The 11,434-nt window shown below is 44.1% G+C and overlaps 1 protein-coding gene across 3 annotated transcripts; it reads right to left on the bottom strand.

The window, feature by feature from the left end:
• Positions 1–2,680: 2,680 nt before the first annotated feature.
• Positions 2,681–11,380, bottom strand: ATPAF1 (ATP synthase mitochondrial F1 complex assembly factor 1). 3 transcript variants are annotated; one of them, XM_052665989.1, is made up of 9 exons: positions 11,153–11,380; positions 10,963–11,071; positions 9,890–9,940; positions 9,103–9,165; positions 8,451–8,501; positions 7,032–7,106; positions 5,137–5,232; positions 4,500–4,607; positions 2,681–3,454 (listed from the first exon to the last, which is right to left on the bottom strand). In XM_052665989.1, exons 1-9 carry the CDS (start codon positions 11,353–11,355, stop codon positions 3,260–3,262), a joined length of 951 nt encoding a protein of 316 aa, XP_052521949.1. In that variant the 5' UTR covers positions 11,356–11,380; the 3' UTR covers positions 2,681–3,259. The 3 variants fall into 3 exon arrangements, with proteins under 3 accessions (XP_052521949.1, XP_052521950.1, XP_052521951.1); XM_052665990.1 differs by having other exon boundaries at positions 7,059–7,106; positions 11,153–11,377; XM_052665991.1 differs by lacking the exon at positions 7,032–7,106 and having other exon boundaries at positions 11,153–11,376.
• Positions 11,381–11,434: the final 54 nt, after the last annotated feature.

Genomic DNA, 11,434 nt, shown 5'->3' with positions numbered 1-11,434 from the left:
ACAGAGAACCATAACACAGAACATCCCAGGAGCTTGTGACTGAGAGGCTGGACATCATGTCTGCAGAGTAGATAAAGCTCCCAGTGCTTTGCGATGGACAGCACAGATCCCACAGAGAACCCACAACCATGATTTACATCCAAGCGAAACAGACAGAGCCAAAACACTGGTAGGCAGGCAGCAGCCAAAGGAGAGGGGCCAGGGGCAAAGCCCATCTTTCTGAAGGGGCATTTGTCTGCTGCAGAGGAAGGAAGAGGGCGGCCTGGCCCCGCTCACGCAGGCAGGTGCACTGCTGAATTTATCAGGGGGAAGGAAGTGGGGAAGGAAGTGGGCCTGGAGCGCTGGTGGCTCCAGGAGGCCCACGGGAGGCCGTGGGAAGAGGCCGCACTGCAGTAGGGCCTCATGCCAGGACACAGCTGCACAGCAGCAGGGCAGTGTGCCTCCAAGAGACGTCACAACGTGGCACCAGGCCATTCACGTCTCCTGGAGCTTTCCCTTCTGAGGCTGCACAGCCCCAGCCCTCAGCATGCCCTCAGAGGGCAGGTGTTCCATCCCGCTCTATGCGACCCTCCTCTGGAGGCATTCCAAGCGATCCATGTCTCTCCCACACTGAGGAAAGCTATTGCTGGGTTTGCTCTGGCCTTGCACCCTTGCCAACGCAGCTCACCTGGGATGCAAGGCTAGGGGAACCTCCAGTGTAACTCAGTACAGCCCATCATATTCTCAGTACTAGCTCACACAAGAGAAGCCTGGGCATCTTAGCATTTGTCAGTACCAAATTCACTGATTTCACAAAGCTGAGAAGACAGGCTTTGTAAATTGTGTGCTGGTACCTCAGAATGAGGAAACATCTTCCCTCTAGTGGTTGAAACTGACTGTGCAGAACAAGATTCATTTTCATCAGCTCTTAGGCTCAGTGCTGATCATAAATGCATATTTCAATAGCAGAGTTTGTGGCTTCCTGGAGAAAACACAGGGACAACACTTCTAGGGGCTGCATCAGCAGAAGTTCTCAGCAGAAGACCTGGAAATATCACCCAGGAGGTTGTGCAGCATTCAGCCTTCAGCTATCTTCGTACCACTGCATGCACACACCTGCCTGGCTCTTGCCTTGTCTGCTATCTGGGACACGCAACACAACACTAGATCATCAGCTGCATGCCAAGTGATTTAACCCTGACACAAGGAAGGAACGTGTTGTGGTGTACACATCAAATCTCAAGAAAATACCCAAAGAAAAAAAGCTCTTGCTCTTTTCATTGGAATCAGTTGATTGATTCCACCTTTTCAAGGGCCAGAAAAGGCACTCGCCCCATCCTCCTGGCAGAATAACTGCAAGTGGTGTGATCAGCTTTGCCTTTTCAAGTAGGGTTTTATTTAATAACACTCCCAGTACACGCAATGCTTCCCCTTCTGTATTTTGCCATGATTGCCTTAAGTCCTCAGAGAAGTACTGTGCTGGTGACTAATAACTTGGAAAAAAAACCTCAAAGGTAGTGACTGCTTCCAGCCTCATTCTAGAAACTGGTCTTTGAGCTCACAGGCAGCTTGGGTGTAGATCTGAAATCCTAGAATTTCTCTCCTGTTGCCAATTACTCATCCAGGGATGTTAGATTATACCTATATTAAAAATGAATCCAGCATCTTTGACTTCTTCAAAGCAGGAAGTGAGTAATGAATCAAAATTGCCCTTATTTCAGCTAAGAGAAAACGATAAATGGAGCATGAATGCTGTAAAACAGAAGTAGAAATGCTCTTCAACGCTGTTCAGGTTATAACAGCCCTATCCACACTTCCCATGCTATGCAGACACTCACAGATCCAACCTGAGCAGAAACAAAAAGAGTGCAATAGTAGGGAGCAGCACTCCCTACTCACAGCACAGCCCAGGGTGAAGTTTTACCTCTTCTAGAGGCATCTTTTATTTCCCTGAATGGACAACAGTTCACATTAATGTGTACAGATCACTGCCAGAACTGACCTCAATGATGAAATCTCACTATCTACCTTCAGCACTCAGCTGAGCATTCCTCTCATCCAAAGAATGGGCTGAGAACACATGGCGTGACAAGTAGCTACACTAGCAAACACATTGTGTAACTCATCAAACCTGTATTGGGTCACAGTTAAGGACAGCCCCAAAAGTTGCTCTTCTTCTGACAGACAGACAAGTGGCTCATCCTTCATGCCTCTGCTTCTTTGGCAAAGGAGGATGCACTGGCTGCCTCTGCTGGGGACAAAAGCAAGAGAAGCTCAAAGCACAAATGCTTTGGGATCTTTCTGTTGAAAGCAGGTTTAAAAAACCTACCCTGCTGCAGCCCATGAAGCCAGGTTCCTACAAACACTGCTGTGTTAAAGCAGCTGCACATACTCACACCAGCTGTCATTTAGCAACTGGGTGGTGGCTCTCTTATTATGCCATTTCATCATAGATAGCAGCTTTCCTGATATGGGGAGAGGAGCTATTTTCTTTTTTGTCTCTTTAAATACCATGTGCACAGTTGGCTGTGTAGGTGCCAGCCTGAGAAAAATCACTCCAAAAAGCATGTGGTAATTCCTCTTCACTATTCAAAAATATGCAGAAATAAAAACAAGTTTTCCTATTCCTCAAGCAAAACGTCTCTAAGAAACCCAATGAGATGAAATGAATGTATCAATTAAGAAGCAAAACACTCCCAGAACAAATCCAAGCACTTTGTTCTTCAGTCCTGAAAAAGGCACGGGCCTTGCTACACATCTGCACAAGGAACCTCACACACAAAGTAACAATGAGGAGTCTGTTTTAGACCATCAGACCTATTCTTTTTTCTTGATAGACAAGTCTGTATAAATTCCTCACAGATGAAAAGCACTAGACCATGCAATTATAATGGCAGAGGGCATTTTAAATGCATTTACAGAGAAGAAACATTGTTTGCTCTCCCTCTTGATGTCTACACACTTCATTACAGAGCTGCCCTTTTGACATTTCAGATTTCAAAATAAAATACAGCATGCAGCATAAATCAGAGATGAGAGTATGGCTCATTCTGACAAAGTTATGCCAAAGCGCAGTGCTTCAGTCCAGCAATTAGTTACCACTGCCCAAATGACCCAAGTCCTCATCTTGCATCAGTGCCAGACCCACTTGATGACCACAATCCCAGCATGTTTCCAGATCCCTTTTGTAGCCAACTCAAGTTCACAAAACAAGAGATGGGCAGCACCCCAGACGAGAGCCCCCCGCCTGCTGCCAGCTCCTTCACTCGCAGGTCAGGCTCTAGGACTCGTCAGAAACCTGATTAGGTCTCAGTGCCTTTCCAAGGCCGCTGCGCTCAAGCTTTGCTATAACTGACATGTATTTAAATTCGCTGGATCTGTGGTTGAAGGTCTCCACTAATTCATAGGTCTCAGAACAATCCGTTGCGTAGAAGAGCTGCACCTGATTCGCCAAGCACTGTGCTTCGTGGACCGCCTGCAAGTTAAAATGAAGAATTTGTCACTGCTGAGTGTTGCCATTTCCCACTGAAAAAGATTCTTTGGGGGCTGAAAGGCTGCAGTCCTACCCACTGTCTTCACAAATCATCTCACTCCTGTTCCTGACCTACTCAGGCCCTTGAGCACTGTGCCTACAAATGAGCCTCCTGCAGAACCTGTACCTCAGAGGTCAAACATGCTCCACACCTTTCATGGCCTTTACCCTCTATAAGGCAGCAGAGATTCAAAGCCTCACCTCTCTCTTCTTACAGCTGATTTACTTTGCAAAATTTGCCCACTGAGACACAACAGGGCAAATGTATTACCACATAGTTTCAGAAATGATGCAAGTGGGTCAAATTAGAGATAGGGTGCTTTGGTTATTATCTTGTTCTACCACTCTAATCTCTAGAGCCCTAAGTCCTAGAGCCATATTATTACAGATATGCAAAAAGCAGTACAACCACACATAGGAGAAAGAGCAGAGGCACCCAGGAACTCAATGCAAAGCTCTGGATACATCTTGCTTTGACTAGTTCTTCTAGATCAAGTGTTCAGAACGCTTATTTAACTTTGGCAGGTGGCGACCACTTCCATTTGCTTCCATTAACAAGATCAGAAATATTTCTGACATTTCCTAATGTTTCACAAAAATAAACTATAATAACCAGAGCAAGAAAAAATAATGTATGAACTGCAAACACCAGGCAGCCAAAGACAGCTAATTTCCTTCTAAGTTCCCCTAGATCACTAAACAGATTAGATGAAAGAAATCTAGTACTATTTGAGAAGGGATCTTTTTAAGACTAATTTGTTTTCAGTTCACAGAAACATAGAATTTGAAGTGGAAGGGACCATTAGAGCCCATCTGGTCTAACTCCCCTGCAAAGAACAGGGACACCCACAGCTTCATCAGGTGCTCAAAGCCCTGTCCAGCCTCACCTTGAGTGTGGCCAGAGATGCAGCATCCATTACATCTCTGGGCAACTATAGGAGAACAAGCAGTATAAAATGAGGGAAGTCAGTGAGCACTTTTCTCTTACCAAGAACTTGGAGTCCATTTCTGCAGTCATTAGTACTATTCCTTTCTCCTCCTGCAACTCAGGATAATGGTACAAGACCAACTGGCTAGGAGCAGCTTCACCTTGGGTCTGAAGGGAGGAAAGAAACCTGTTGGTATCCCACAAAGAACTTCAGCTTTACAGCACATTTTTGGGCTTGATTATACATATAATATTTTTGAGTATTAGCTGCTATGGAGACGGTCATTTTTCAGGGCTTAAGGGTCAGTTCTAATTATTTCTGGTACTTACAGAAAACAAGCAATTTGAAGAGTTTGAGTTTTTTTTAACCAAAAGCCACACTCAAAATAATCTGCAATTTGTAGGAAGACACTGCATTTCATAGCATCTGCTGGTATTCTAAACAGTTTGTGCAGACAACTCTAAAATGCTTGGCTCTTCTTTCTGTTCTGAGACTGCTCGATTTCTACCCCATTCTCTCTTAGAAGAAAGAGACACAGTACCATAAATTTACTGAATACCCATAATTCAGGGCAGTTTTTCACTAATAACTGTTTTCAAGTTAAGCTACACAAAGTGTTCATCAAATTATTCAGTAACAATTATATATATTTCTGGTCCCCAAGCCATCTTTAAACTTGTTATGGTAACTACTCACCTGAATGTTTATTAGAGAAGTAAAGTGAAGTTCTGCTCCTGACCACTGCCCCACAAAGAACTCATAGCCTTCTTTTCTTGGCAAAGCATACAGAAACTGTAGAGAAGGGATAAAAAAATAAGACTCCTGTTCATAGCACAAAATAAATCCCAGTGTCATACTGGCCTCCAACATAAACTCTTAAGAGAGCCACAACAGAAAATCACCTACATTGAGACACATTGTTATCAGTATTGTATGAGACGAAGGAAAGGACTGTAGAGAGCATTCACACTGACCTGCCAGCTTGCTTCTAAGATATTAACAGTACTAGAAATGATCACAAATCAGATGAGGAACATTCAGAGTTGCCAATCCTGTAGAGTTACATTATTACCTGTTCCAGAACAAGAGGCAAGCATTTTCTCTTTGAGACTTAGAGTCTGCTTGGCTCCACGGGGCTGGGACTTGGTCATTTTCCCACACCAAGAGGAAGGACAGTGTAGGAGCAGGAAACAAGCAGGATATTTGACTAAACGCCAACGGACTGCACAGAAACACTCAAAACTGTAACTAACTTCCTAAGCTCCACATAGCTCAGGAATCCAGACATATTTGATCTTGGCAAACAGAACACACAGGACCAAGCCATCAATCTGATGAAGTTTCTCAATCAGATCTACTATGTCACAAAGCCTAGCTATCCTCTGATTCAATGAAGCAGTGAAGGATTTAATTTCTAGCTTAGCAAGTGCAATCTGCACAAAGCCCACGCTTCGCTGCACAAATTACTGTAAAAACACAGTACTTTCACCAGAAAACAATACTAATCAGCAGCACGTGGTACAAAACTGAAGAAACATTCTCTTGTTAGCTGTTCCTATCCTCTGCAGTTCAACTTTTTCAAAGCAACAGGAATTCTCTAATTGAGGCTTACAAGATACCTACCAGCCCCCATGAGAAGCACTGAACTCCAATCTCAAGAATCCTCAGTGTTTCATGCATTGTTGTGCTGTCATACACATATAGCACAACCCACTGAATATTTACTCTATGTATGTAACAAAGGATTCAACTACACCCAACTCCCCACTTCCTTCCCTTGTCACAACCCTTGAATCACAATGCTCTGTAAAGGAACTTACAGAGAACACCATTATTTATTGTAGCTCTCCCTTAAAAATATTTCTACTTTTATTTACTGTCAGGAAGCAAACCTAAGATGAAACAGGAACCATTAACATCAACTGTGAGACAAGAGAACTCACGTTCTCTATGTAGATGCAGTCTAATGCTATGATGACGTGTAGCTACGGCTAACACTTCTTCCAGACTAAAACATGGGCACTTGAAATATTAAGGAAAGATACAGAAGAACATCAATGAAGCTGGCCTACACAAAACTGCATGGAAGAGGTTTAACCACAAGACACCAGTTACTGGAAACCAGATGCATGCTGCTGTTTTTACAGTAAGAGTGGTGAGGCACTGGCATAGGTTGCCCTGAGAGGTGGTGGATGCCCTCACCCCTGGAAGCATTCAAGGTCAGGCTGGACTGGGCTCTGAGCACCTGATGGAGCCGTGGGTGTCCCTGTTCATTGTAGGAGAGTTGGACTAAAAGGCCTTTAAAGGTTCCTTCCAACTTACACAGTTCCATGATTCTATGAAATCATTCCTTGGGAGATTCTGTGCTTACATTTCTGAACTCTACCCCTATTTTTCAATCTAGACACCTGACACTTGGATCAACTTTTCAGTATACCTGAATAGCCACTGCTTTTATCTGAACACCGTGACAAATACTTGCACGCCTACATTTTACTTAGTGAGCCAATACGATGCATATGAACAAAGGAGGGTCAAAAGTTTATGAATTAGGCTTTAGACAGGAGAAATGCATTACAACTATACATCACCACACTGTGGATCTCTGCCAGACGTACCGATGGACACTTCTGGGCTCTCTTCCATATTAAATCAAACTTCTCTGCCTTTTGGGAAAGAGAAAAATTATTTTTTCGTAACAAGGCTGTGGACGCAGTTGCTACTCAGTACCATTTCATTGAACTTGACAGAGCACAATTCCCCAGCTTCCACCCACAGAAAGTCTCACCGTGGAAACAGTTAACAACAAATGCACAGAAAATTACACGAGTGCTTCATTACCTAAATGTCATTGGTACCCTGCTTGTACAATACTGTCTCTAAGAGGCAGCAGGAAACTTCAGTGGAGGCAGGAGGCCATGCTTTAGGCTTACGTTGTGTCCTTCTTAGCAAGTGTGGCCTCAACAGTTGAGCAAGATGATGCGTTCTGGGCCCCAAACGATGGATTTTACATTACTGTTCTCAAGTACTAAAACACAGGGTATTTATCCAGATACTCATTGCTTCAGTTTGTATTCAAACCACAAACATACTTGGTTTGATGAAACCCAGCCATCTCATTCACACGTCTTCTGTGCTCCCCCAAATCTCTTTTGCCAGCTCTCTTCCTACCAGCATCTTGCGTTAATACCTACTCTAAGGTGCTCAGGAAAGAAAACACATGCTACCCATCAACACCAAATTCCTCCATCTGCGCTCTCAAGCACTTCCAAATTATGTGACGCCTTTCTTCCAGCCAACAAAAAAAACTTCTGGCAGAAGACATAGCTTTTTTCCCCCCTCAATAACATCACAAACTAATTCCCATTGTGCCTACAACATGCTTTGCATTATAGCTTTAAAAAGCTCCCAGAGCTTCTTTAAAGCAGCACAACAAGGAACAGTGACCCCACTCACAAAGGCCTACACCACAGAATGAAACCAACCAACAAACACAACAAGCTTTCAGGTTAATGCAGAATAAGAGCAATTAACAGCTGGTAAAGTTATCAGGAATAAGAAATATGATCTTATCACAGGAAGCACCACAACATTTTCAATGAATAACAGCGCTGCCAGTAACTTTAATAGCATGGAACTGTCATAATTAAGTACAAGTTTATTAGACAAGCACTTTAACACTGCCCTGTTAAAAGTACAAGTCTGTGCTGCAGGGAAGAAAGCAAAGAGAAGAGAAATCTTGAGAAAAAAATTATGTGAAAATACAAATGCTACAAAAAAAGGATACCACAGCCTTGCAAAGAACGTTGGTTACTGTAGACAAAGAAGGTTGGAAATTCAATCCAGGTGTGCAGAAAGAAGTACGAACTTTGACAACAACCAACAGGAGGGGAAAATAATAAGATAAATGTTTTCAGAAACAAAGGCCTTTATTCAATGAAAGCAATAACTCTTCCTGGCAAGAAAGTTTTTCTTGAAACCTCATTTTCTTTCGCTGAGGGACTACTTACAGGAATAACAGCATAAACCGTATCTTTTGCAGAGAAGTACTGATTCCAAATCTGTAAGAAACAAAGGAAATCATCTACAATTAAAAAGCAAGCATCTAGCAGGTATGTTAAATGCTTTAAAAAGAACTGCATTTGTCAACTAAGCTTCGTCAGCACTCTGAGGGGGCATTTTTCAGCCAAGTCTGACTGACAACATCACAATAAAAGATAAAAGGGAACAGTGCATATTAAAAAGACAGTAAGGAGAATAACTTGATTCACACTGTTCTTAGAACAAATGCACCCTCCTCCTTCTCACCCCAACCACCTTTAGTTTGAGAACAAATCTCCTGCATGACAAAAAACACAAGTGAAGTTAGAAGATGGGTAAAGCTTTGCTTATATTCCTGCAAAACAGACACAGCATAATCCATATGAGCTACTGCCAGGATTCCCCTCTCACAGGGGCTTGCTGATCCCAACTAAACAGCTCCACATTAAATAGCTGTGAGTTGCAGCAGTGATACTTTCTGAGCAATCAAACACATGGTAAGTCACCTCATACACATACACACACACACACACACACACACACACACACACACACACACATGCTTAATATCATTATTAAGCACAGATGTGGAGCAAACTCCATGCCATTTAAATCCATTACCTGCTTTATTTCCTCTGCTGATTTCTCTTTCACCATCTCAACGTTAAGAATTGAATCAAGTGTCTGCAAGACAAAGCATATGGCATCTGGCACAGTGACAGTTCTCTGATTCAAGTGAGATTTCAGAATGAATGGATGCAATTACAGAGAACAAAATCAAACAAGAGCAACTTAATCCAATTTGCAATCTTAGTTCTCTGAATTGCCATAGAAACTACTAAGCTTAACCAGTAACATGCTGAAAATTGGATTCGTACACTGAAGCACAACACAAGAGATTCTGTCAGATTAGAGAATATGCTTCACTCCAGTTCTGCAGATCTCTGAAGCACTGGAAAAATGATCTGCAGCCTTTCCCCTTCACCCATCTCACACGTGCTCTGCTGGCAGCTTTACAAAGAAAGCTTGCCAAAATACAAGAAAGTTAAAGAGAATAAAGCCATACTCCTGTCCCTCTTCTGGCTGAACTTTGGAAATATATTTAAAGTCTATGGAGGTAGCTTAACCCTTCTGATTTATTACTGGGAGCTTTGAGATTCCTTGGCTAGCAGGAACGTGCAGGACGTCAGGGAGAAAGGATGGAATAATAAAAACAGACTGCCAGGAGCTTCAAGACTTGAACACAATCCCAATAGTAAATGAACATCTGCTAATGAAGTGCACTGTGAGGAAGATCAGTTGCACCTCAGATCTCTTGGCTGAAGCACTGGTGGTAACAATACGCCAAATTAACATTTACCCTTCACTTGCTAGCACATGATCCAGCACTTGGGTTCATTTTCCTTACCTTATCTCGTGTGAATCCTCCCTTTGACATCCCTGTGCTCAGGCCTTCTGCCTAGAAGAAAACATCATTCGTTAATTTTCTTACAGCTGCAGTACCACTTATTTGCCCTGCCTGCCATGCATATCATGTCTGCTGACATCTCCTGAGTATGAGCTCAACTTCAAGATGCCTACAGATTGCTCCAGTGCGTTTTATTGCAATAAACTACTGATTTGGAGAAGCAACAAGAAGAACAAAAACGTGAATTATGAATCAGGTGATGAGGGAAGATTTGTTAAGGCAAAGTATTACTCATTTTGGATCCAATATTACTGAACTGTTGTTGCTTTCATTTGCACTGTTAAGGTAGGAAAAGACATCTAAAATCATCCAGTTCAACCCCAAGCTATGCCACCATGCCCACAGACTGTGTCTCTCAGTGCCACATCTGGAACACCTCCAGGGACAGTGACTCCATCACCTCCCTGGGCATCCTGTGCCAGTGCATCATGGCCCTTTCTGAGAAGAAACTGTTCCTAATATCCAACCTGAACCTCCCCTGGTGCAACTCTCTTAAGCCTCCTCTTTTCCAGACTGAACAATCCTATTTCCTCAGCTGCTCCCCAATAACATTAGTACTCCAGACCCCTGACAGCTCCATTACCTTTCCGTGCAAGCTGATGTTTGATCTAGCCAAACTAATCTGGAACTCATTAAACACCTAAAAAAGCCCTTAAGCTCAGAAACTATAGGCTGAAATACCAGCAGAATAATGCTGGAATGATATTCTTAGCCATTAGAGAGCAAGATTTGGGACTCCTTTCCAGCAGGAATGTTGTGTCTGTAGCTTTCTGTTGATCCTCCATCAGTAGCAAAGGTATGGAATCACAGCATCATTAAGGTTGGAAAAAAACCTCCGAGATCACCTGCTCCAACTGCTCACCTACCGCCAAACCGCATTCCTTAGTGCTACATCTACGGGTTCTTGACCAGCTCCACGGACCTCCCGGGCTGTACTGGATGGTCTTACAGTCTTTTCCAGCCTTAACGATGCACTCACTGATTCTATCAATTACAAGGAAAACCGGCCTTGCCTTTTCTTCCATGCGTCTGACAAACTCTGATTGCTTCGACCACCCCACGGGCTGCTTTTTCACTTCGTTTCTTTTTTCCATCCGGGATTCAAACACATCCGGATTGGATCTGAATCAGAACAGAGACCATTAACAGCGCCAGGCGATTCACCCCGTTCCGCCAGCCCCATCCCTCCCCTTCCTCCCCAACCTGCGCAGCTCCTGGATCTTATGCCGGTATTTCCCGTAGAAGGGATTCTCCTCCAGCACCTCCTCCCCCGATCCCGTCACCCTCCGGCATTGCGGGGCCGTCGCCCCCCGGCACGGCGGGGCCAGCAGCCCGAGCGGGCGCAGCGCGGCGCGGCTCCGCATGGCGATCCCCAGCCCCCAGCCCTGCCCCAGCGGCCCGGCCATGGCGCCGCCGCCGCCGCTCCCGTTCCGCCCGCAGCAGCGCTCCGCCCGCCCCCGGCGCCCCGCCGTTCCGTTCCGCTGC

Source organism: Tympanuchus pallidicinctus, unplaced genomic scaffold (genome assembly GCF_026119805.1).
Source record: "Tympanuchus pallidicinctus isolate F22 unplaced genomic scaffold, pur_lepc_1.0 scaffold7, whole genome shotgun sequence".
Classification (NCBI taxonomy): Eukaryota; Metazoa; Chordata; class Aves; order Galliformes; family Phasianidae; genus Tympanuchus; species Tympanuchus pallidicinctus.
This window is presented reverse-complemented; position numbering and strand designations above follow the sequence as displayed.